The 26,764-nt window shown below is 56.4% G+C and overlaps 1 protein-coding gene across 1 annotated transcript; it reads right to left on the reverse strand.

The window, feature by feature from the left end:
- Positions 1-12,592: 12,592 nt before the first annotated feature.
- Positions 12,593-24,414, reverse strand: LOC119563912 (PHD finger protein 7-like). The gene is made up of 10 exons (XM_043531435.1): positions 24,341-24,414; positions 22,559-22,602; positions 21,567-21,658; positions 19,465-19,566; positions 17,819-17,943; positions 16,434-16,599; positions 15,466-15,615; positions 13,953-14,020; positions 13,241-13,354; positions 12,593-12,818 (listed from the first exon to the last, which is right to left on the reverse strand). Exons 1-10 carry the CDS (start codon positions 24,412-24,414, stop codon positions 12,593-12,595), a joined length of 1,161 nt encoding a protein of 386 aa, XP_043387370.1.
- Between the last annotated feature and the right edge of the window lie 2,350 nt (positions 24,415-26,764).

The following is a 26,764-nucleotide window of genomic DNA, read 5'->3' on the forward strand; positions in this document are numbered from 1 at the left end:
CTTCACTCGGAGCAGGTTCAGCTGACCCAGATGAGACCCACTGACCTAAGCCCCAGCCCGTGTCTTAGTCCAGGCACGGGGCCGGTGTCCCCCTCAGCGCCGGGCCCAGCTCGCTCAGGGCTGTCTGGCCTCCGTGCTCCACTGAGCGAGGGGGACATAAAAATCTGGTAAGCAGCTTTGACACCCTTGTCTGGCACTCAGGTCCCAGCTGCGAACGCCGAAGTGCGCCAGACGCCACAGCCAAGACACCGCCTGCCCGTCCGCTGAGGGGGCAAAAGGCTTCCACCAACACTCATTAATGAAGCTTCACGCCCCTTGGCAGGAGTGGTAGCATCCAGACCGGGAAACTGAGGCACAAAGAGGCAAAATGACTCAACCGAGATCACACAGTCACTCTGGGAATTTTACAAGTGCCAGACAAAGGCAGAACCCCTTCCATGCCAAACAGCAACTAACCCGGGGAGGGGAGCGGCGTGTGTGACCATCAGAGCATCCCGTTTAGTTTCGCTACTAACGAACACAGCACCCAAGTCACCATATAACCCCCTTTTCATATGTTAAATTCCATGCAGCTATCCACTGTTATCAAGGGCACTAAGCCCTGTCAGGGGCAGTGTGACCTAGTGGATAGGGCCCTGGACTAAGCTGCAGGACAGCTGGGTTCTAATCCCATAACTAGCCAGCGGCGTGACTTTGGGCACGTCACTTCACTGCTGTGTGCCTTAGTTTCCCTGTTTGTAGAAAGGGGAGACTGGCCTCCACCGTAAAGCACCTGGCGCACTATGGATGAAAAGCGCTATATCACAGCTAGGTATTCGTATTAATTCCCTTTCTCTTCCTCCCAGTTGTGAGCCCCAAGTACTGCCATAAAGACGACTGTGTTCCAGAAATAACTTCACCAAAATGCTTCCGAAGTGACAGACTCAGGGTCCCACTTGCCCCCATCCGGCCAGGAGGTAAGTATCAGAGTGTGGCAGACATACAAGGTTGACCAGAACAATCCCTTGCCCTTTATCCACAAACTGATGATTCTCAGACCCGGTTTTTGGTCTCCACCAACCCTCCCTCTGGGTAGCAGAGTTTTACCAGCAGAGGCTGGAGTGAGGACTGGCAGGGCTAAGCTCATGCTACAAACACTGTGGAAGGTCCATATATCAGCCTAGAGGAACAGAGCGCATGGCGGGATATGGTGCTCTCGCCTGTCTTTATCATGTGTGAAACTTGCTGGGGGAGGGAGCGGGGGTTGTTTCCAAATTAGCAAGTAACCAAACAACAATAGTCACTGCCCCGAATTAACGAGGTTTGGCTAGACGGTTACTAAGGGGCAGCTGGCGCGAGGTGGCGCTGTTGGCGAATGGAGATATCTGGAGCAGCGGGACGTTACTGTACGTCCACAGCGCCGGGCTAGCAGATACTTGGCCCTGCAGGCAGCAGGCAGGTGCTTTGGTGGGAGCAGAATTGGACTGGCAGGGGATACTCCAGCCTAGGACAGCAGCGCATTGGCAGAGCGGGTGGGGGCTGTGCTGGAGTAGCTGGGAGCGCAGCTGGCCACCGTCATGGTGTATTGACCGGTCTGCGTGGGGGGGCTCAGATTGCAATAGCACAAGATGTTGCAGGTCCGACTGAGGTGTGTTGTCAAAGGTAGGGGAGGCAAGTGCTCACAGCAGCAGCCTCACAGCACCGGGCCTGGGCCCAGGCAGCTCTGTCAGCCTCCTGCGTCCAAGGGAACCGATTTCACGCCAAAGAGGAGGGCGTTTCCAGGATAAGTGCTTTCTTTCCCAGCACGCTCACCGTAACTGCCCTGGCTGCATGGCTGCCTGCCATGACCAGAGTCGGTGTGTGACTTTGCATTTCTTCAGGGAACCTGGCTCAGCGCTCTCTCTCTGTTCACAGTGTGACACTCACACAGGGGAAGGAAGTCCGCCTCGGTACGGTTTGCAATGTGCAGATGAAGGCAGGGGGTGCCCAGATTGCGGGGCAGACACAGGCCTAGCTGACCACATCCCCAGCTTAACGCTCCCCGTTCTTATAGCATCGCTGGGTCCTTGGTTCAGGTCAGACCTCAGCAGCTGAAAAGGAGCTTTACATCTTTTACCACAAGCATCTCATTCAAACAGGAAAACAGCAAAAGGCAAACTTTGAGCTCTCTTTGAATTCTTCCTGGTGGTCTGTAGCAAAGCAGTCACACTGAAGGCAACTATTCTCCGTTCTTCACTAGGGGCCCAATCCTGGGAAGTGCTGAGGGCCCTTAACGGCACTCAGGAACCTTGCAGGAACAGGCCCTATAATTCCATAAGCCAGGCTATTATTATCATGTAACATTTATACTGCATTGGTGCCTAGAGGCCAGCCAGGCCTGGGGCCAGTTGTGCTGGGGCCTCCAACAGACAGAGCTAGAGTCTTCCTGTATGCAAACCACACCTGCCCATGTGCTGAAATCAGAGCACCTGGAAGAAGCTAACGTTAGCATGGTATCAAAGCATCACGCCAACTGTTAGAGACATCGTCTACACCCAGTGGTCTCCGGTGCACATTTGTGATATGCTACATGCACAGAAGGGAAGAAGGGAGGTTGGGTCTAAGGGACTGTGAAGAACAGAGGAGATATGTGGATTTTTTTCATGAATTGGCTATCTGATTACAATCATGCCATCTGCCACATGGATGCAAATTGTTAACTCAGTCCTAGGTGGCTCTGTTCTGCAGGAACTGAAGTCAGCGGCTATAGACAGCCCCAAACCCCAATGCATAACAAACAGTACAGGGGTCAAGACCTGTGAAGTTTGGTCTCCGTCCAAATTGGACACAACACACTGTTGGCTTGTGGCAAGAAGAAGTCGGGCAGTGGGTGGATGCAGAACAAAGGACCTGGCTGGTTTTAAAGAGACACTCCCTGAAGTTCACAGAGAAGCAGGGTCTGCAGAGAAAAAGACTGTTAGAGGGTCCCCAGAAGAGCAGGTCCCAGGTCTAAGTCGGGCCAACCTAATTCTGGAGGGAAATTCTAAACTTCGATAAGACAGTGTGTGTGTTGGGAGGGGGAGGGTAAGACCTTTTGTTATTTGAACCCCTTTACTTTCTGTTTGCCATGTTCCTAGGGATAAATAAATAATACTTTGCTGTGAAGCAGCTGTTGGGTGTCGCTGTGTTTATCAACTGCTCGCAGCTTCCCAAGGGGAATCTACAGTAGGGGCCAAACCCTGCTGGACCTGCTGAGGGAAACAGCGGCGCTGTGGCCTGGAGACCCAGTGTAAAAGTGGGGTGAAAGGCGAGATTCCACTTCGACAGAAGTGCATGTGCCAGCTTATCGCTGGAAAGGGAGCCCCCGGAGAGACTGAAGTTTTGTCTACATGGTAAGTTAATGTGCAGCAAGTTAGCGTAATAAAGCTTCACACCCTGGCTTGCTGGACAAGCCCTGTGGACAAGCCCTGAGAGAGATGCAGCTCATCCCTGAACCACGACAGAAACATAAAAAGAACAGGAGGACTTGTGGCACCTTAGAGACTAACCAATTTATTTGAGCATAAGCTTTCGTGAGCTGCAGCTCACTTCATCGGATGGAGGTGCCACAAGTCCTCCTTTTCTTTTTGTGAATACAGACTAACATGGCTGTTACTCTGAAACCTGACAGGAACATAGTTTGGCTACACAAACTATCAACTTCCACCCTTTCATTTTACGAACAGCTGGTCCAAAATTTTCCATTGCAAGATTTTTCTGTTGAGAGAAAATGGCCTTTTTGTACAAAAAAATCCATTTGCACCTAAAAAATTTTTGGGGGGTTGCCAAAAACCAAATTTTGGGGTTTTCAGCAACTGATAACTCAACATTTTGCGGGTTCCAGTTTTTCAACAAAAGCCCCTGAAAACTTCAAAGAAAACAAACAAAAAGTATGTCTATATTGTTCCCATTTCCTGACCAGCTCTACAGATTAATCTTTACTCTGAATGTCCCGGGTTTCTTAACAGGAGGTTTCCTGTTTAACTTTAACGTTCCTGAAGGTAACATACCCATTGCTGCATGCCTGCAATCTAACACCACCTGTACGTACCCCACTGTCATTGGGTAATGGCCTAGTAACCCCCATTGGACACCCCAATGTCATCAGTGGGTTCTCTCAAGTGCGAATTTGGTGAATGATACACAAGACCCCAGCTCCTCTCCTCTGGCACGTGGGCTCTGCAGAGCTAACCAGAGTGAAAAGCAGAACAACACTGTTTTAGACAACTCGGCAGCTGTGGTGCGGATCCACGCAGGGCACTGAGCTGTGCAGCATTGACAGACACGTCTCAGAGCAAAACTATACTCGTATCTAATTTTCCGTGGGGGTTTCTCTGCTACTAGGGACTGCACAGACCTACAGCACTCCACAGCCATGAAATCCCTGGGGAACTGGTCTTCCGGCCATATAGCGATTTGTATCCACTCTCTGGGTTCTGGGGGAGAGCTCCTTGCTCCAGCAGGGCTGGGATGTTATGGAGATGAGCAGCGGCAGGGAAACCCCGGGGTCCACAGCTCTTCCCAGCACTGGTGCCCACTTGCTGTGAAAGAAAAAAGAGAGATTGCAGTGAATCCCACAGGGAGCATTCTCACCGAGCATTACTTCCTTTCACAGGGGATTCCATTTGCAGACAAGACTTGGGGGGTTGGTGGGAGAGTGAGAGCTAAAGGGTTGGAGAACAAAGGAATCAGGTGACCTTCTGGCCCGGGAAAGGGGAAAGCCTAGAGGAGGAGGGGCTGGAGGGAGTTTCACTTTGGGGCTGGCTGGGACATGGAGTGACGGGCAGACATGGTTGTCTGGCTCACTGCCCCCCAAAATGGACCCAGCTGAGGGGTCCTGTTCTCTGCACCTGCAAACTCTGTTTTAGAGCATGTTCCTGTCATCTAATAAACCTCTGTTTTACTGGCTGGCTGAGAGTCACATCTGACTGCAAAGTTGGGGTGCAGGAACCTCTGGCTTCCCCAGGAGCCCGCCTGGGCGGACTCGCTGTGGGAAGCGCACGGAGGGGCAGAGGATGCTGAATGCTCTGAGGTCAGACCCAGGAAGGTGGAAGCTGTGTGAGCTGTGTGTCCTGCAGACAGGCTGCTCACAGAGAGGAGACTTCCCCAGAGTCCTGCCTGGCTTCATGGGGAGCAGTTCCAGAGCATTGCCCAGGGACTCCGTGATAACTGGTGGCAGCCTGTCGTGGGATCCACTGCACCCCGAGGACGGCGCTTCCTGCAGTAAGTGACTGGGGAGCAGTAAAACGAAGGGGGATTGATGGGGACCAGGCGTGCTGAAGATTCAGAGAGAGATGGTTTCAGGGGGCTGTTAACCCCTGGGAGTGTGTGACCAGAGTGAAGGACTTTTGCAGTAACAGGGTCCCCCGGGGGATTGCAGCGAGCGCTCCCAGGGGTGGAGGAGTCTGCAGCTCGACCCTGGCAAAGAGGTGGTGACCTCGAGAAGGGCTGGCACACTAGGGGTTCTCCCTGGAAACCATGGGGAGCTGAGAGCACACAGGCCTGTGAGTCCACAACAACTTGGGAACAGCGGAGTGATGGCCTATCACCATCTCCTTAAGAAGGACATTGTAACCCTGTGCAGAAAGAGAGGGTTGAGCATTGGAAAGTTCACCAAGGCACAGTTAATCGTGCAGCTGGAGGAGGATGACCGCTCTAAGGGACAGATTCCCTACCCCAAATGGGGCTATAGCAGGATCTGGGAGCAGCTGGAGTGGTAGCCAGGCATCGCCAAGACTCCTGTCCCCTACCAGACGGGGGTCTTCATGACCGGGTTCCCCATCGGGGGGATCGGAGACGGACGGACGGGATTGGAGCTGAGTCCGAGAGAGCACGAGGACTGAGAGAGACAGCAGGAGCCCGAGAAAGAGCTGCAGAAGCAGCAGCAGCATGAACTGGTGGTGGTGGAGTGGAGAGGCCTAGGGGACCTCCCAGGGGTGAGTGGGGATAGACCCCGGGGTGCCAGTTCCGCAGGGAACCTCGAAACTAAATTGCTGCCCCTGGTTAAGTAGGGGGGGATGTGGATGCCCACCTCACTGCCTTTGAGCAGGCTGGCGATTTGAACCAGGGCGACCCTGCGGAAAAGCCCCGGTATCTAGCTCCCTTGCTGGGTCCCAAGGCCATAGACTCCGTCAGCCCGATGGGTGGGGAGGTGAACAGGCTCCCACTCCTGACCCCAACCTATATGTGTGTGTGGAGTTTCCTGGGGTCGGGCCCCTCGGCCCTCCAGTGGGAGCAGAAGGTGATGGTCAATGGGGAGACGTTCCTGGGGTGGCGAGATCCTGGGACAGAGAGAACTGTTGTCAGGCCCTGGGTGGTGCAGCCTCAGATGCTGAGGGGCTGTGTGAGCTGGGTGAGGGTCCCAGGGACGAAGCCCCTCGCCCTGCCTATGGCCCAGATCCCTGTGCAGACCCAGGAGGGGTCGGGCTGGCTGGTCGTTGGGGTGCTCCAGGACACCAGCTGCGAGACCCTGTCGTGGGGTGACTGTGTCTCTTTGGGACAGGATCCAGGCCTTGCTCCTGTAACTGCCGAGGGTTTGAATTTGAATCCAGGGAACCAATGGGTGGAGAGGGAAATGGTCACTGAAAATGCAGATGACCTGGCTGGCAGCAGGGAGAAGCTGCTAGGCTCAGGTTACCTACCTGCCTGTGACCAGACCACTGGGGCTGGGTGGGACAGAGAGATGCTCCCCGCCCCCTTGCATACCAGACAGGGGGGCTCAGGGGGCTCCCGCTGGCTCTGATGCAGTGAGGAAAGCAGTGAGCTCGCTGCCTACCCCCCCGGGACAGCAAGGGCAGCGCTGAGCACAGTGGGAGCTGAGATCCCAGCTGAGTGGGGGGAGACACAGGCAGGGCAGGGGATCTGTTGGGAGTGGCAAGGTGCTTGGTAAGGAAAGTTTGGATGAGCCTAGGCAGCCTTGTGAGCTGATGGCTTTGTCTAGTCAGCAGGGTGGGAAGGCGAGGAGAGTGGAAGATGACTGTCCCTGGACCTTACCTGTTAGCTGGGTGGAGAATTGTGACAGGGAAGGAAATGTGCCTGTGTCTGTCAGGGGTATTGACTTGCCTGTGGAGGGAGCTACCCTGATCTCCAAGCAGTTGTCTGTGACCAGCCTTGTGTGCTGGGACAAGGGGAAAGAGATCCCAAGCTGTGTGGCTGGGAAAAGAGAAAGTGTGTCCGGCTCTTCTTTGTCTGTGGAGCAGACAGAAGGGGCCTTTCAGCCTGTGATGGTTGAGGGTAGTGCAGTTGTCTCAGAGTTTGTTCTGGATTCAGCTAAAGCCCAGGAAGGGAATGGTCCTAAGTTTGTGTCTGCTCGGGAGAATGGCCCTGTAAATAGGTCACATCCAGTTAGTGTCTATGTAAAATCCCAGAGACCAGACAATTCTGGTGCTTGTATTTTGCCTGTTGCTAGTGTGTGGCTGGGAAAGGGTGAGCAACTCTGTCTAACCAGGGTGAGATCCTAGCCAGGGCACAAGGAGAGCATGAAGGTGATGTGATTGTGTTACCTACTGAGGGTGTGGAAACCTGTAGCAAGAAGGAAAAGATTCCTGAACTTGTATGTGGCAAAGGGAAGGAGAATGCTTCTGACCATTTATCCAGGAAGTCTGTAAGTTTGCCTGAAAGGGGATTGTGTAGGAATCTGCCGGATGGGCCAGAGGTGATTCTGGATGTAAGGGAGACCCAGAAAGAGTCTGTTGTTGCTCAGGAAAGTGTTCCTCTAGAGCAAGCCCTAGGTGAAGAGGGTAAGAGCAGAATTTCTGTGAGGGGTGAATTGTTGCATAGAAAAGCCCTAGGGAAAGGAATCCTCATGAAGTCTTTGCAAGCAGTTTACTGCAACTGAAGGGTGTGAAAGTGATTTAATCAAGAAAGTTTCAGGTCCAAACAGCCAGAATTTTCTCCTGTGAATGGATCCACTGACTTTCCTGTTGAAAGATCCAGTGTGGATAGCTTTGAGAAGGTCTCAGATGAAGTGAAAGCTGTTAAGAAAGTTAAACAGTCCTATAACCAAGTGGCTGTGTTTGGCCAGCTCGTTCGGGAGAAGACCCAATCCCAGTTTGATCACCTGGGGTTTTGGGGTGGCCAAAGGGCATGGACCGCATAAACCTTCCCACATGCGGCCTGCGAGTGCTATCGACCATCCCCGACCTAAGGGAGGGCGTGAAACTGGAATGGACTGGTGTAACTCCCATCAAGGAACGGGAGAGATGCTGGGGCATCCATGTGAACGCTGGTGGCTTCTAACTTCCCCAGGTCACTGGCTAAAGTGACCCCGCTCAGTTCGATCTCGAAGGGGGGAGAGATGTGACAAAGTGGGACTGTTCTTAATGTTTCCTCTGAATAGTGTGGGGGTGCCTCAGTTTCCCCTATGCAGTTCTTAAGTATCTAGGTGGTGGGGTAAGGGTGTATGATCATTGCAGAGCCCTAGAGGGCAGGTATGTACAGGGGTCTGGACACAGAGAATGGCCAACACCCTGTTTCCTGGCAACTGATGGCCTGGGCCCTTCCCCCCTGCAAGGTGAGAGCTAAAGGGTGGGAGAACAAAGGAATCAGGTGACCTCCTGGCCAGCGGGGGAGGGAGCGGGGGGAGGGTTGGGGGGGTGAGGGACAAAGCCCAGGGGAGGAGGGGCTGGAGGGAGTTTCAGTTTCGGGCTGGCTGGGACACGGAGTGAAGGGCAGATGTGGTTGTCTGGCTCACTGCCCCCCCAAAATGGACCCAGCTGAGGGGTCCTGTTCTCTGCACCTGCAAACTCTGTGTTAGACCATGTTCCTGTCGTCTAATAAACCTCTGTTTTACTGGCTGGCTGAGAGTCACGTCTGACTGCGGAGTTGGGGGGCAGGACCCTCTGACTTCCCCAGGAGCACGCCTGGGCGGACTCGCTGTGGGAAGCGCACGGAGGGGCAGAGGATGCTGAATGCTCCGAGGTCAGACCCAGGAAAGTGTAAGCTGTGTAAGCTGTGTGTCCTGAAGACAGGCTGCTCACAGAAAGGAGACTTCCTCAGAGTCCGGACTAGCATCATGGAGAGCAGTTCCCGAGCATCGCCCAGGGACTCCGTGACACAGCCCATCTACACTCAAGCTCCCCAGGCTGCTGTGACCCATGGGGCTGGCCCAGTGCTGGTGCTGGTGGGAAGTGTTTGCAAACGTTCACTGGCTCAGACAGAGTTAAGGACATTCAGAAACCAGGATCCAGACATGACCGTACATCCCGACCCGTAAACACACCCCTCACAAAAACGTACCGGTGCCTGGGGGAGTGGCAAAGCCCCTGACAGCTCGTGCCCTCGCAGCTAACGGCTGCTGCACAAGGACCACAAAGGCAGCCGGCCCGGAAAGAATTTGGACCGCCAGTGTCAGAGCTCATTGCACCTGGGAGGCAGCAGTGCCAGCAGACGGGCGCTGTATTTCCCCAGGCAGTCACTAGAGGGCACTGGCGCCATTGTGCTGTTGCCTTGAGCCTGTTGCCCAAAGCAAGTTGCACTTGGCCGGAGATTCATTTTTCCCCGTTGCGACAGGCTGGGTCCTGCACTGGGGCCCTGCGCTTCCTTGGGGCTGTGCAGGGCTGGGGTGACGGTGACTCCGGAACCAAAGCCCTCCCATACAGCCTGGCACGCAGCACGCTCCCTGCACCAGGCAGCTGCCCACTGTGCCCCTCTGCAGAGCAGCGGGTACAGCCGGGACCCTGTCCCTTCCCCACGCGAGCTGGGGGCTGCTAGGAGAACAATCTGCTGCCCTAAGCCATTGTTCCTGGCAGGCTCCTCCTCTCCCAACCCCCCAGGGGGCGGACCCCAATCCAGCCCCTGATTAGCAGCCATAAATCAGTCCCCTTTCTAGCAGACAATTCCACTGGTGCTCCCGGGGCGATCTGCGGCACGCTGAGGGGATCACCTGAGCGGGCGACACTGTTCTCACTCCTGCTGGCGTCGCTCACGCTGTGAGAGCTCACGGGGACATTTCTGTAACACACAACAGCGATCCAGGTGAGGCGAATGCGGCTAAGCCACTGGGCCACTCTTCCGCCTCAAAAGGGACGTCCCGAACCCTTGAAAACCACCACTGGGACTGTGTCGCGTCAACCAACGGCTGGCAAAAGGCCAGCGAGAGGAACCATGTGGAAGCTGTGATTACATATGAATCAGCATGTCTGGCCAGGGCATCCCGGCATGTTTCAAGATTAGCTAATGCCTTTATCAACCCACTGGCATGTGGCTTTGAAAAGCCATAGGGGAACTAAAGTCCTGGAGCTTGTCTGCAGGGGGAGAGTTACCGGCATTCTCCTACCAGTATACATATTCTGGATCAGGGTGTGAATTGAACTAAACTGAATTAAAGCCAATTTTATTCCAAATTAGAGTGTGAACATAGGGGGTTAATCCAGTTTAACTAATCCAGTTTTAATTCACACCTTTACTGGATCCAGATTAATTTTCCTGTGTAGACAAGGCCCAAGATAAAAGCAAATGAGCTGCCAGTCTTCAAATACAGTAATGAGAGAGCCTTAAAGTCCCTCCTGGAAAATCGAGGTTTGATTTCCAGTAAGATAGTGGCAGAAATCACGTGTGGAGGCCTGGAGGATGATGGGACCATGCGCAAACGGCAGCGCTGAGGGTTAGATGAGACAGGCTGCGCCCACAGCTGAGGAGGAGGAGGTCAAAATTTCCTACAGTGTCTAGCGATTTTGAGGGCCCATCTTCAGACACATGCAAGAGGCCTTCTTTTCAGTGCTGAGTCCGCACCCTCTGAAAATCAGGCCTCTTTAAACTGTGTCGCGGTGGGGCCCAGAAATCGAGGGACCCGAAATCACTGGGCACTTTTGAAAGTCTTGGCTGGGCTGTCTGAGCCAATCGTGCCCAGGAATTAAAAATGGCTCTGCGCCCTGCACTAAGAGGCGCCCCGGCAGGCCGAGGGGACTCGGAGCTGGCATCGAGGGAACCTCTGAACCGCGGGGAAGCGCCGCACTGTGACTTGCTCTCCCTCTCAGACACCAGGGGCAACACTGACCATCCCCAGCGAGTTGATAGTGTTCTGTAAGGGTGCGTATCGTACAGCGTCGGGTCCCATCTCTTTCACCTCCCCGAGTGAGGTGGAGCAGGGGGATAAAAGGCAGGACACCACAGCAGCAGCGGGGCCGCGCCGGGAGTGGTGGGTAACCCCAGGGAGGAGAGAGAGCGAGAGGAGAGCTGGAGCCATGGGCAGAGAACTGAGATCCCGCCTGAGACAGTGAGCTCTGGCCAGCAGGGAACGCAGGGCGCGTGTCTCTCGAGGGACATCCAGGCCTTGGCAGCCGTAGATGCACCTTCTGTCAAAGCAGGTGAGCCCGTGGGGGCCAGGGAGGGCCCAGACGGCAGTGGTGGGAGAGGAGAGCATTGTGGGGGGGGGATAAACAGTGGGACGACAGGCTCACTGACCTGTAGGTAGCAGAGCCAGGGACTGGGGCAGCGAAGGGTCTTCACTTGCGGGGACGGGAGAGCCTGGATCTCGAGGTGAGTGTGGTGGGTCCTGGCCTCCTGCCTCCGGCAGACGCACCGGAGCTGCCCCTGGCTCCACACGCAGCCTGACTGGTTGTTGGGCTCCCTGGAGCGGAGAGCTGGCGGGATGCTGGAATCAGAGGCAGACGGGTGACCATCACCGCCAGGCAGCCCCCTGCAGAGCCTAGCACGTGCCATCTCCACGCCCCACGCCCAAGGGGCCCGCATCTCCAATCCTGGGGGCGCCCCCTGCTGTTCTCCTCACCGATGCCCACCAAGGGAAACGGCCCCGGACGTCAGTCCTGCGTCCCCCCCGGCGGTGCTGCCGGCTGCGCTGCTGGGCGCGCTCTTCCAGCTCGGCCAGGGCTTCCACATGCCCGCCCGGCTGCCTTCCCTGCCGCGGTCCCACCCCGCGCGCCCAGGAGCCCTGCGGCCCGCCCGCACGATTTGATAGGGCCCGGGGCCATGGTCGGTGGGTATGAAAGGCAAGGGGAGGATGTGTCTCCCCAAACAGCATGGCCTGGCCACGCCCACACTCCACACCCAGGCCCGTTCCTGCTTCCCAGGCTGTGCTGTGGTGGGCTCTTCCCCCCGTGGCCGGGGTCCCAGGCTGGGGGGCTAATGGGGGCCGGCCTGTACTCCGGGGTGGGGTGGGCACGCTGCCCGCTCACCACCCTCCCTCCCGGCGTTCCGGGGCTGGCGTCACTCGGGCGGCCTGGGGGTGTGTAGGCCAGGAGGGGGCTCCAGCAGGACCTCAGGCAGAGGGGTGGTCGGGGCCAAGGGCTAGCCTCCCCGAGCCTGGGGTTCACCCGCCGCCCATGCCCAGGGCTCCCAGCTGCGGCCCCCTGGACCCTTTTAAATCGTCCGGGCCCTTGGGCAATTGCCCCCGTTGCCACCCCCCGTCGGGGAGCCGGGGCCAGTCACACACTCCCGGGGGTTGCCGAGCTCCCCACAGGTGAGGAAGCTCTGCCCAGCCCCCAGGGCCGGCCTGGGATTTAGCCCTTAGGATTGAGTGTCCAGCCGGGAACCTTGCCGGCCTCCATGCTCTTGGCCCCGATCCAAAGGCCAGTGACGGCCTCCCATCGACTGCAACAGGCGTTGGGCCAGGTCCTACCAGCCTGGATCCTTCTCCTCACCGACGCCCGCCGAGAGAAACGGCCACATCCTCAGCCCTGAGCTCCCCTCCAGACAAACTCCCCACCAGGGCCGGGCGCCTTCGTCCCAGAGGCTCCTTACCCGCCCCTGCTGGCCCCGCGCAGTCCTCACACTCCCACGTGCCCGCAGAGGCCCCCAGCGAGGCGCAGCGGCGGTGGGTCCCCTGGGAGCCACACGAGGTGCACAGCAGCAGCTGCCACGGGCTGGGAAGGCAAAGAGGTCGGTGTCGGCGCCTCCCAGCTGGAGAGCCGGGGACGGCCAGAGGGAAGGTGGGATGGAGGCCTAGATCCTTGGAGGCCCCCTAGGCTCCTAACTCCCTTGGGTTTCAGTGGATGTTAGGAGCCTAAATACATCTGTGGAGCTGGGCTAGAGCCCTGCAGCCCCGGCTCCTCTCTGCAATGAGATCATGGAGACCAGAACAAAGGCACCCGCCTGCATTCACGCCAACGGGCCGGCACACCCCATCCCCCAATAGCCAGCCATTGCCGTGTGGCACCTGCTGGGCAACAGCTGAGCTGCCAGTGGCCAGCAAGGGGCGGGACCTAGACTGAACCCAACCCCACCCCCGCCCCAGCGCAGCAGGGAGAATGCGCCTGGGGCCAAGCCCCGGGAGTTAACTGCCTACCCGTCCTCTGCGGATTGCTCTCTGCCGCCCACGTACAGGCAGGAGCCGGCGTCACACTGGCTGTGTCTGTGATACTGGTCGCCGAACGCGCCGTCTTCCTCCCAGGCGGCGTCCCTGAGGGAGCAATGAGGGGAATCAGCGTTCCTCGAACCGGAATCCACCCGGTGCTAACACTTCAAATGCTGGGGACCAGGCTGTAAGCTCCCTGGGGCAAGGACCGTTTCTTTGATCTGTGTTTGTACAGCACCTAGCGCAATGGAGTCCCAGTCCAGGGCTGGGGCTGGGACGCTGGCAGACCAGGTGCCAGCTCATGCCAGGTCCCCGTGTCCCAGCCGGGAGCTGACGGACACAGAATTGGAATCTGTCTGGCTCACTTGTGAGTTAATATTCATAAAATAGATATAAGAACATAAGAACGGCCACCCTGGGTCAGACCAAAGGTCCATCTAGCCCAGTGTCCTGTCTGCCGACAGTGGCCAGTGCCAGGTGCCCCAGAGAGAATGAACAGAACAGATCATCATCAAGCGACCCATCCCCTGTCACCCATTCCTACCTTCTGGCAAACAGAGGCTAGGGACACCTCCCTGCCCATCCTAGCTAATAGCCATTAATGGACCCACGCACCAGGAACTTATCTAGTTCGAATGATAAGAAAGTGGTTGGTGTTCGGAGTCTATCGATGCTTATGTGTTGCTGCCTGCTGGGATCTGACGTGTGAGAGCTGCGTTCCACATTGCGATGTAACATTTGAGCGGGTGTTGTGTGAACGTCTGTGAGTGTCTGAATCGCCAGACAGCCAGAGGGACACTAATTAGTGTGGAGATGTTCTTCTACAGAAATTGTTACATGTCTCCTGAAAGAGGAGACCCGTCCATACCAGATGGGCTCTGGGGGGTCTGACAACACCCCACAGCTGGGTTGAGAAACCTTCAACAAAAGGACTCTAAGGATATCCTTGAAATCTAAGCTGAGAACTCTCAGCCACTTCGGGGTTTGTGCCCTGGTGGGTTGCAGCCTGCCCTGATCTTGGGGCTCATGCCCTTACGTCACCAGTGGGAATGTCATGGGGCCCCTATTGACACCGAATAAATCATCAGCATAATAATAACAACACTAAGATCAGCGAATCCAGGCTCTTGTGGGGCACGTTCCCTTTGGCCAGTGTGAATCCCCCTCTTCCCATGGCAAACCTCATGCTGCAGATTCAGCCAGACAAAATGACGCTGACAACCATCCTGGAGTTTCCAAGGTCATCAGATGTGCTACCGAAATAGACGCAGAAATATAACACCGCCCGTCAGCTCTTCGAAAGCGCTCCCCAGCCGTAGACCTCAGCATGCTTTCCAACGGAGGTCAGTGCCGTTAGCCCCATTGTACCGTGACTTGTCTGGGATCGGCTAGTAGTTAAGCCAGGACTACAAGGCAAGTTTTGGAAGTGCCAGGCAGGGCCCCACCCGCTGGCCCGTGGCAGCCTTAGCCCCTTTCCAAGCCCTGGAGCAGCTGCACTCTTTCCCCGCGTCGCTCTCTGACGAGGCAGGAGGCTGTTGTGTCCCCATCTCTGCAGTCTAGGAGCTCTTGTCCTGTCCCAGTGCGCTGCAATTTACAAAGCTGAGGCTGGTGCAGCCTTTAAAAAACCTGTTCTGTGTTACTCAGAGGAGCCCGGCGCTGGACGGAGGAATCCCATGCACCGCCCTACAGACTAGGGACCGACTGGCTAAGCAGCCGTTCTGCAGAAAAGGACCTAGGGGTTACAGTGGACGAGAAGCTGGATATGAGTCAGCAGTGTGCCCTTGTTTCCAAGAAGGCTAACGGCATATAGGGCACATGACTTCTGAGGAGAGGCTGAGGGAACTGGGGTTATTTAGTCTGCAGAAGAGAAGAGTGAGGGGGGATTTGATAGCAGCCTTCAACTACCTGAAGGGGGGCTCCAAAGAGGATGGAGCTCAGCTGTTCTCAGTGGTGGCAGATGACAGAACAAGGAGCAATGGTCTCAAGTTGCAGTGGGGGAGGTTTAGGTTGGATATTAGGGAACACTATTTCACTCGGAGGGTGGTGAAGCACTGGAATGGGTTCCCTAGGGAGGTGGTGGAATCTCCATCCTTAGAGGTTTTTCAGGCCCGTCCTGACAAAGCCCTGGCTGGGATGATGTAGTTGGGGTTAGCCCTGCTTTGAGCAGGGGGTTGGACTTGATGACCTCCGGAGTTCTTCCAGCCCTAAACTTCTACGATTCTATGAGTTGCTCTTTGTGAAGGTAGAAAGGGAACCGACCTGTCAGGGATTTTGATGCCCATTCGAAACATCTCTCTTTGGAATGTCCCCATGTCCCGGCACCTGGGGCATCGGAAATGGTACAAGGCAGCACGGAGAGCGTGTCCCTGCGGGACAGACACAAGCAGGGGAGCAGAGATCACATTCCTGCAGGGGGAGAGAGGTAATGCCAGCTTGGGGAGGCAGGGCTGTGAATGAGCCATTGACTAGCAAAGAGCAAAAACAACACGCAACGAGCTCGCGGCGGCAAGTGCTGCTCGCGGAGGAAGTGAGACCGGGAATGAGAAAGCCCCCCGGAGGAGGAGGTGGGGGTGCGGGTGCCCAGCCCCAGGAGTCGTGCGTGAGGGCAGTAAATGGGCTGCAAGAAGGGTAGAAAATGGCCCTGGAAGTTACCTTCCAAGTAGGCGACCTGGCTCGGCCCCTCCTGTACCAGCGGTACACCCCATAGCCCACAGAGCAGTGGGGCCTGATTCACACAGCGTAGGCACTACCCAGTGCAGGGAGAGGAGCTGCCGCTCAGGGTGGATATGGGGTGACAGTAGGCTGCTGCCGGAAGGAAGGGGTCACTCTGGGTCCTAGGTGGCTTTCACCCCACCCTTGCTCTGGCCCTTTGCCAAAGTATTTCTCCAGATAGGGGTTCTAGACTCCCCTACTGCTGGACTTTGTGGGAGCCCAGGGACCCTGAATGGGGCTTGTGATCCTAGAACTGCTCCATAAATACTCGCTGAGCCCTCCCCTGCTGTGTCTGTCCCTGCAGCAGCCAGGCAGATACCTCAGGCTGCGCCCCCAGGGACTGTCCTCAAAGATTCCTATCAGTGCGGGAACATCTAACAGCTGCAGCCTGCGCGTGGGTTGGCTCGAAGGTTTTCGTGGCCAGGGGGTTCCGGCCCACCCCCAGGAACCAGCGCGGAAAGGGGATTCGCACCTGGATGCAGCCTCGGTGGAACCAGGCGTGCTTGCACGCCGGGCACACCAGGGCGCTGTAGGAGGGTTTCCCCGGCATGGACTCCAAGCAGACGACGCAGATGGTTTCCGCCTGCTGCTGCCACCGTCTCACTCGCTGCACCGGCCGGTGGGTCCAGCAGAAGGATCTGGGGGAGGGACAGCATGAGGGCAGAGCCGATAGGCACGACAGTCACTAGCTCATGCCTGGGGCTGCAGAGGCCACGGGCCATGTGGAAGCTCCAGTGCTCTGGGAGTAGGGTGCCCAACTTTCTATTGGCAGGAAACCGAACACCCCAGCCCCGCCTCCTTCCCCGCCCCTTTTCTGAGGCCCCCGCTGACTCCACCCCCCTCCCTCCATCGCTCGCTCTCCCCCACCCTCGCTCACTCGCTCATTTTCACCAGGGCGGGGCAGGAGGTTGGGGTGCGGCAGGGAGTGCCGGTGAGGACTCCAGCTGCGGGTACAGGTAGGGGCTCCGGGATGGGGCCGGAAATGAGGGGTTCAGGGTGCAGGAGAGGGATCCGGGCTGGGAAGGGGGTTGAGGTGCAGGAGGGGGTGCAGGGTGCAGGTTCCAGGCAGCGTTTACCTCAGGTGGCTCCCGGGAAGCTGCCGGCATCTCTCTCCGGCTCCCAAGCGGAGGCGCGACCATGTGGCTCTCCGCGCTGCCGTGGCTGCAGGCACCGCCCCCTCAGCTCCCATTGGCCACGGTTCCTGGCCAATGGGAGCAACTGATCTGGCGCTGGGGGCAGGGGCAGCGTGCAGAGCCCCAGTGACCATCCCTCTGCCTAGGAGCCGGAGGGAGATGCCAGCAGCTTTCCGGGAGTCGCGCGGAGCTGGGTTGGGAGCCTGCCTGCGCCGCCAACCGGATTTTTCACGGCCCAGTCAGCAGTGCTGACCGGAACTGCCAGGGTCCCTTTACGTCCGGGCGTTCTGCTTGAAAACCGGACACCTGGCAACTGGGAGGGGTTGCAGCATGCACTCCCCTCTGAGAGCTCTTATCTCCCCTGTGCCTCTGGGGCAGCGACAGGTGCCAAGAACCCACACACCCAGGGAGTTGGGCTGCAATTGTATTCTTTTGGAAAAGAGAAAAAAAAGAACCAAAGATTTTCCAACCCCTAAATTCGGAATCCGTGCCGGGCCTTTGAAGGCTGCTCCTGATATCAGAGTCTCTCAGCACTGGGGCCATCCCTTGGTTTGCCCCTGTAATGCCAGCTATGGGGCTCTGTCACCAGCATTTTCACAAGACACCCGCTACCCCAGGGGTGTTTTTGACCCGTGTATTGTGTCCCCTGCAAACGCTGACAGAGCCCTTTGCTCCAAGAGGTGCTAAGTAGGCTTCCCATCAGAGACTTTGCAGCCACGCTTACTTAAACTCCCCGAAGAACTGATAGATGCAGCCTCTCTCGGAGCCGCAGGGGAAGTGGAAGTTCTTGCTGCACTTGCTGCCCTGGCAGGCGATGGATGCCCCTTTGCAGCCGCACACACAGCAGGTCTGGAAACAACGGGACGATGAGCAGAACAGGCAGCAGCTCCCAAGGTCCCCGCCACAGCCCTTTGGAGGCGAAGGGAATCCTCCCACCAGCTTCATGTCCTACATCCGCCCCCGGTGGATCACTGTCCCTGCCGTGCTAGGGCTTCCGTGGAGATCACAACGAGTCTCGGGGTGGGAATGTCACACAGAGCTGATGGGAAGCCACTGACCCCTCCCACCGGGAATGCGGAGATTTCAAAACGGCATTTTCTCCCAGATTGGGAGGGGGGGTAGAAATCTCAGAATTGTTCGCAAAACAAAATCTCCCTTAAAGATTTCCTTGCCACTCGTAGATTATATTGTAGGCTCTCAGAAATATAGGACTGGAAGGGACCTCCCCAGCCCAGATTAGCCATTAATAAAAGTCAAACCAGGAGACTCGAAAGGGAACGTTTGGATAATTGCCCAGCCAACATCTGGGTGACATGGAGACGTTCCCACCAAACATTGTGGTTTTGTCAACTCAGCATTTTCCAACCAACAAACGTGTTGCAGGACAACGTTCGCTTGGCTCGCATCACACTAGCTCCCGTGCTGGCAGGAGGGGGGGGAGCCAGTGGCCCATGTCCTACCTCAGGCTCTCTGCACACCTGCCCCTCACAACTAGGGTTGCCAACTTTCTAATCACACAAAACCGAACACGCTAGCTCCGCCCCCTGCCCTGCCCCTTCTCCGAGGCCCCGCCCCTGCTCGCTCCGTCTCCCCTGCCTCTGGCGCTCGCTCTCCCCCACCCTCACTCACTCGCTCATTTTCACCGGGCTGAGGCAGGGGGTTGGGGCGCGGGAGGGGGTGAGGTCTCTGGGAGGCGCTCACCTCAGGCGGCTCCCAGAAGCGGCGACATGTCCCATGGCTCCTAGGCGGAGGCGTGGCCAGGCCCCCGTCCACAGGCACTGCCCCCACAGCTCCCATTGGCCGCGGTTCCCGGCCAATAGGAGATGTGGAGCCAGCAATCGGGGAAGGGGCAGCACATGGAGCCCCCCTGGCTGCCCCTGCACCTAGAGGCCGCAGGGACATGCCAGCTGCCTCCAGGAGCCATGTGGAGCCAGGTAGGGAGCCTACCAGCCCCACCAACCGGACTTTTAATGGCGCCGTCAGCGGTGCTGACTGGAGCCGCCAGAGTCCCTTTTCAACCGGGTGTTCTGGTCGAAAACCAGACACCTGGCAACCCTACTCACAACCTCCTCGTCTTCCCCTGCTCGGACCCCCCACCTCTCTCCCTTCCCTGTGTAGATAATCCCCTCCCAACTAACTCCAGCCCCCACCACATTTGCCACCATCACATTGTTCTCTCGGCTTGTGTGTGATCCCCCTTCCCCACACCCTGGGCCTGGCCTGTCTAGTTAGTCGGTACACTCCTGGGGACTGGCTACTCCCCTGGGTCTGTACAGCACCCAGACAACAGGGTCCTGCTCTTGGATGGTCTCTGGGCGCTACTGTAATCAACATATCAGATAATAATAATACAGCACGGCTCGGCCTCACCTTCTGAACTGCCCGCTTTAATTCCTGTCTGATGTCCGGATACAGGAACCCGTAAAATCCCTCCTCGTCCTGCCCCCTCTGGAGCAGCCCGCTGGCGTGGTACTGGAACACAGGAGCGTGGGCACACTGTAACCTCTCTCCCCACCAGAAATTCCATCCCGGACCTCAGAAACCTCCGTGACCAAATTTTCACCCCAAAAACTCGCCCCAAAAAGTTTCCATTTCAACAAATCAGCATTTTCTGATGAATTTTGGTTTTGGTCAGAATAAATCCCCACCAGCTCAAATTGATGATTCTAAATGAGCTGAGCTGCTTAATGGCTAGTAAGCCTGGGATTTGCAAGGGGTCTAAGGGGGTCACTCCAGCAACTTCTGTACACGTCAGAAGCTCAGCACCAACGAGCTGTGCTGGATGGGAGAACAGGGAGGAAAAGGAGCCGTGGCGAGGGGGCTTCTCCCAGGTGAGCCAGGACACCGAACAATCTGCTGCTGTTTAACTTCGTTATAATAAGGTCCAGGCTCTCTGGATCTCATTCTATATATTTTAATACAACGGTGTGTTCAACTGAAAATGCGACGTCCTTCATTTCGAGGGGTGCTGTCCCTCCTTCTGAGAATCTCTGCCCTTCGGGGCCCATTTCAGAGTCCCGGGATTGAGAGCTCTGGAGCTGCCACAGTCTGAAGCCTGGAGGAAAGCAAAGGTGGTGCTGGTTGGACTGGAAGGCTCACCTGTGAGAGACTGGGACATACCTTCTCGAGGGCTAACCTCAGGCAGACCTGCCTGAGCATGAAAGGGTCGTCCAGCGAGCACCGCTGGTGTCTCTCTGAGAAGGAAGCTCTGGCCCCAGGCTATATCTGGCGCAGGAGCCTGACATGTAGTAGCAGCCCTGCCATCTGCCATGTACAAGGGGAAAGGGTAGCCAGAGCAACCCTGACCGTTTCTCTGTGGTAAATCTCATTTAAATCCCCCATTGTCCAAGAGGGCAAATGTGAGGAAGTTGGTAAATGTCAAGAGGACAGATGCAACCACGAGCAATAAGCGGCTTTGGGTGCCCGTGAGGAATAAATCAGGAGGTTTCGTTGCTTTCAGTGTAATTCGCGAGGCAGTGAAGAGAAGGGGTTGCTGTCCTAGCTTGCATTCGACAAATCCTTTGATTCGGTGCCTCGCCATTACGGGTCTGTAATGCATGTTTCCAAGGACAGTACCAGCTGCACCTAGAAACTCACGGGACAGACACGTCTGAGCAATGCCGCTAATGAGGACAATGAAGGTTAGGAGTGACAGTGAGGTGCATGAGCTGAGCAGGAGAAGCCAGCCAGAATTACACAAAGGTCTGGGCTCACGGCACAAAGAGATGGTCGTTCCTTTCCCGACAGCCACAGTGAGATCACAACTGGAATGCAACAGCCAGGTGTGGGCAGCCCAGCATCAGGCAGAGAGAGGCAAACTGGGGGTGATGCAGAGAAAAGCAACCAACGGGCTGCATGAATTCGTGCGGAAAGGTGAACAGAGCTTGGCTGAATGATACCGACAGGGGACTTAAGATACTGGGCTCTTCAGTCTAGCAGAGAAAGGCCTGAGCCCACACAATGGCTGGTAGTTGAAGCGAGACAACTTCAGACTGGGAAAAAAAGATGCAAAATTTTAAGTGAGGGTGATTAGCCATTGGAGCAACTTCCCAGGCTCTGGGATGGACTCTCCTTTCCCGGGAATTTTAAAGCCAAGATTGGACATGTTTCTACAAGATCTGCTCTAGTTCAAAAAGGGATTCACTCCAGGACGTTCTCTGGCACACAGGAGGGCAGCCTGGAGACGATCACGAGGGTCCCGCAGAGAGGAGCAAGCATCTCTCTGTGCTGCGGGATCGAGGAAAGGGCTGAATGCACCCAAGCAGGAGCGTTGAGCGGTGGCCCAAGGAGCTGCACTATAATAATAGCAGGTGAAATCTTGGCTCATGGACTTGAGTGGGGCCAGGACTCCACCCAGGGACCCTGCAAAGGGGGTGGTGGGAGTCTCATTGAGTGGGTCACTGAGATGCAGGCGGGTCGGCCCCACCCCTCAGGAGAACCATCAGCCCCCGGGGAAAGGGAGAGTTACTCACCAGGCAGTTCTCGTGCACACACAGCTTACCCCGCTGGCATTTCTGCCCGTAGGTGTCAGGGTCAGAGTCAGCCCGGTGGCAGAGCCCGCACTCTGCAGGGGAGGGAGAGGAAACGTCACTGAATCAGACAGGCTGCTCCTGGCACAGCAGCCCTGGCACAGCCATCCTGGGGCGGGAGCAGCTACCAGGGACCAACAGCGACTCCCGCCGGCCAACGGGGGAATGACGCTGATGGGTTGCCAAGGGGAGGCCTGCCCGCTCCCCAGCTGGCTGTGACGCAGGGTCTCCGAAGGGCTGTCAGAGGGAGTCATACAGCAGCTTGGAAAGAGCGGCAGGCTGTGTTGATAGGAATGTGAAGAGGTAAACTCACCGGTAGCCAGGCGTGAGCTGTGTACAGGGTGCGATCCACGTCCCGTGCGGGATTGTTACTTATCCGTGCTAACACGGGCGCTGGGTGCAGTACATCATGGACTCACATCCAACCCAGAGCCCCCCAGATCCCGCCAATGGATCCAGAGCTCCCCCAACACCCATCCACACCAGATCTGGGTCCCCTCCTCACAGCCAACCCAGAGCCCCATGGCCACCCCCAACGGCTCTGGAGTTCCCCCAGCACCGCCACATACCAGATCTAGGTCCCCGCCTCCCACAGAGGGAATAATCTGGCCCGTTTGGGGGCTCCCGAAATCACTGTCTCTGGGCTCTGCAGCCACTGCTCTGCACTGGAACGTGCCTTCCCCTTGCTTCACCCTCTGCTCCCCCTGCCCCGTCCCTTTGTTCACTGTCACCCACGGACTGCACCCTTCCCTTCCCCTGCATGGGCTCTGTTACAACAGCGGTTCCCTCCCAGAGGGGGAGGCCGGCCCCACCCATGGACCCCTTCCTCTGGCTCCCCTGCATCGCTCGCAGCTAACAGCATTGGGACGGCCAGTGCCACTGCCCAGGGATGCGCTCGCGTTGCTACAGCCCACCGCAAGGTAGTTTATTCTCACCTTCCTCCTTCAGCTTCAGGGCCTGGCGCTTCATTTCAGGAGCGCTGCAAACAACAAGAGGGTTTCATAGAATCATGGAAGATTAGGGTTGGAAGAGACCTCAGGAGTTCATCTAGTCCAACCCCCTGCTCCAAGCAGGACCAACCCCAACTACATCATCCCAGCCAGGGCTTTGTCAAGCCGGGCCTTAAAAACCTCTAAGGATGGAGGTTCCACCACCTCCCTAGGGAACCCATTCCAGTGCTTCACCACCCTCCGAGTGAAAGAGTGTTTCCTAATATCCAACCTAGACCTTCCCCACTGCAACTGAGACCATTGCTCCTCGTTCTGCCATCTGCCACCACTGAGAACAGCCGAGCTCCAGCCTCTTTGCAACCCCCTTCAGGCAGTTGAAGGCTGCTTTCAGTCAGCTCCTGAGAAGCCATTGTGCTGTGACTACACTATTGGATTCTAGTTGGGTTCATAGCGGTAGCTTTCATGAGCCAGCTAGTCCTAGCTTAAAGAGCTAGGCTGGGAGGTGGGTTCAATTCCTGCCTCTGCAACAGACGGCCTCTGTGTCTTTGGGCAAATCCGTGAATCCCTTCTTTTCTCCCACCTGTAAAAGGGAGCTCATACTCCTTCCACCCTTTGCTTCTTCAGACTGTGCACTCTACAGGGCAGGGCCTGTCTCTCGCAGTTTGTTTGTACAGTGCCTAGCGCAATGGGACCCTGAGCTCTCAAGGTGCTGCTGCATGTGAGGAATGAACCCAGTCTGGACAATTGAAAACTCCCACCTTTCCCGTGGAGGTTCCTGCAACTCCAACTAGGCCCCGTTCTGAAATCACCCTCAAGCTGGTTATTGGAGGAAGAGGCTTCCTTGACCGGGACTGGCCACATTCCTCCACATTTACCCCAGACGTCGTTAGTCTCCACCCCACACAAAGACAGGAGGGGCCTTATCTGGTGTGATTTTGGTGATGTCTGGGGAAAGGTCTCTCCTCTGGGGCTGGAGAGCTCCTGATGGTCATTTCTGGTCCCTCCCGTACTCCGTGTGCCAGAATCCACGTGTCACTGGCAGGCCCTCCTGCGGGAGGAGTTATTGGGTGGTTTACTTGGACTGTGAGCTCCTCGGGGCAGGGACCATCCTGCAGTGCCTAGCAAAAGGCTCTACGGTAATACAAATAATAGTCCTGTTCTGGCTGGTCAATAGAGTCGAATCTTTTTCCTTTTACTAGTGTAAGCCACGTCCACCTGGCGTGAGCTCTGTCCCCATCTAGCAGTGGCTAGGCCAGCCGGAGATCAATGAGCCTGCTACAGCCGGAGCTACGAGAGCCACATCCTTTAGCTCAGGCAGTAAAGGCTCATTCAGTTCTGATCCACAGGCCCCAGGTTTGATCCCCGTGGCTGACAACCCACCCAGCTGTGCTGGTGTTACACGAGTGAGAAAAGACCCTTAGGTACAGTCCCCCTTTCCTGCTCCCTACACATTCTCCCCACTCCCTTGCCCATAGGGAGAAGGTTCGTCCTGTGGTTAGGCCCCTCACTTGGCTCTCAGGAGACAGGTTCAAGTCCCTGCTTTCCCACAGACTTCTTATCTGACCTTGGCCAAGTCACTTAGTCTTTCTGAGCTTTGGTTCCCCGTCTGCACAGTGGGGATTTTAGCACTGCCCTGCCGTGCGAGGTTGTGAGGCTAAACGAAGGCATGTGAGGTGCTCAGACAGGGTGGTGAGAGGGGCCAGATAAATACCTCAGATAGGTAGATCTGACAGGGGCTGTGGCCTTATTAAGATATCACCTACTCACTTGAGACTGGTCTGTGATCTGCTCTCCCCCGGCTCCTGGTAGCTGACCAGCGCTGTCCGGCTGTGGCGTGTCATTTCATTGGTCACTGTGACACGGTAGCTGCATAGCTGGGGCTTTGCATTCGATGGTGGGAAGGGCAGAGGCAGGAGCCCAGACCCCCGTCTTACCGAGGGAAAAAACAATATTTACTTATGATTTCTCTAAATAAATTGTTAAAACATCACACCCCAATCCAGGGACGGCAAAACAAATCTGCCCTTTTTCTTTCTTAACAGAAAGAGCCAACCTTTCAGTCCCTGGGCAGACAAGGAACAAACGTTGTGCGATAGAAACCAATTGGCTTCTAACAGGTAATGAAACAAAGCAAGGAGCTCAAAGACCAGGCAGCTGCCAGAATAATAATTCTAAGACACAGCTGACAGGAGGCCAAACGCTGCAGACCCCAAGAATCTCCAATCAGTGAAAACAGACTCACAAATAGCCCGTTGTCTCTATGACCCACCAGTGACTACAGGGGACTCCATGAGGCTGTGACGTCCAGGGCTGGAGGGCAAGCACCTGCCGAGACTCATTTGGGATTATACCCAGCAAGAGCACAACTCCCAGAGCCCACACCACACAATGGGGATGCAACACCCACTGCGTGCATCCCGGGGCTCCGCAAATCCGCCTTCCCCAGCAACGGGGCTACCGCAGGTCCCTAGCAGTGGTGTCCCCATGGAGCGCTCCACCCAGCACTCCACTAAACCTGCACCCCCGGGTTCTGAACCCTTTGTTCTCTGTCTCCTGGAGGCGCCAGGCAGGCGCTAGCTGGATCCTTACGGGCAAGGGGGGAGACACGTTGGTGTCTATAACGGAAGTGTCTATTCCTGAGTCTCACGCTAGGTCTCCTCCGGGGAAAGATTCATGTCTATGCCCAATGGATCTGGATCCAAATTCATGGCGGACACTCAGCAGGACTCCAGTCCTTTGCATGTGTAACCCAATCAGCGGGGGGCTCTGTCCCCGTCTCACAGGGGCGTTGGAACAGGTTTTATAGTGGGGGTGCTAAAAGCCACTGAACAGAACTGTAAACCCTGTGTATGATGGAAACCACTTTAAGCCAGGGGGTACGGCCACACCCCCAGCACCCCTAGTTCCAGCTTCCCTGGTGCCAGCACCCCGGCCGTCTCACCGTGGTTGGGCCCCATATAGACTTTGATGAGCCTACTACAGCCTGGACTACCAGAGGTGGGTCTTTTAGCTCAGACAATAGAAGGCCACGTGTTTGGACTCACAGGTCTCAAGTTCAATGCCTGCCACAGGGGTGTAGAATTACACATCCCTGAACACTCACCTGCTGCCCTCTGGGAGCCTGCTCTTGCAAGGGTTAAGTGTTGTCATGCACAACTCCTGTGGACTGCAATCGCCACAGCAACCAGGTAAATACACAGCCCATTGACATGTCACCAGTGACCTAGGCAGGAATCCAGGTTCAAACTGCCCCCTACTGGATGGGACCAGAGCTACTCAGCTGCATGTCACACTGCTGGCCTCATGACAGGCAGTGAAGATTTGCCTTTCACTCCAGCGGTGAGGGCCTATGCTTTTGGAGCAGGGCAATCCGGTTCCTGTCCCCGGGAAGTTACAAGCCGTGCAGCATGGGGACAGCTGCGTAGTTCCTAGGTAGCCACAGATTATATTTATACCAGGCAAATTCATCCCCAGGATAATGCCAGTAACTTCAGTGGAATTACTCTGTGACTGATCCGGCCCACTGTGTCTTAGACATGGTGGATTTCTGGATGCTGTGTGCCGGGGCCACACAGAACTTCACAGCAACAGAGGAGCGAAAACTCAGAGCCTCCTGCTGCAAAAGCACCAGCCCCTACCACTGGCGCCAAAGGAAAATATTCCAGAGCTACGAGCAGTGAGGAGTCGAGGACACACAGTCAAGCAGCTGTGATTCAGCCCTGTAGAGAGCAATGAACCGTTATAAACTAGCCAGCGTCACCCAGGGAGTCAGTGATAGACTGGCAATAAAACCCACCCCACTGCCAGGACTAGAACCAGGAGTCCGGGCTGCCAGCCCATAGGTCTAGCCGACAAGTTACAGAAGAAGGTAAGGTACAAGGTCAGTCCAGAGGGCTAAGGCCAGAAGCAGCCATCCAGGCTAGCGTCACATCACAGGAACCATTCAGAGCTGATGAACCGCACCAGGTTCGAGCCAAGTAGGTCAGCCAAGGCAGGGCAAGGTGTCAGGAGCAGAGAGGGGCCAAGAATCAGGAAGGAGGAGCAAGGCCAGGTGTCAGAAGGAGAGCTGAGGCCAGGACCCAGGACCAGGGCTGGGGCCAGGAACAAGGCAAGGTGGCAGGAGCACACAGAAGGGTCCGTTGCAGCACCAAGCCAGAGATCCCCCTAGTCGCACAGCAGCCTCCAGGTGTT

Source organism: Chelonia mydas, chromosome 17 (assembly GCF_015237465.2).
Source record: "Chelonia mydas isolate rCheMyd1 chromosome 17, rCheMyd1.pri.v2, whole genome shotgun sequence".
Lineage (NCBI taxonomy): Eukaryota > Metazoa > Chordata > Testudines > Cheloniidae > Chelonia > Chelonia mydas.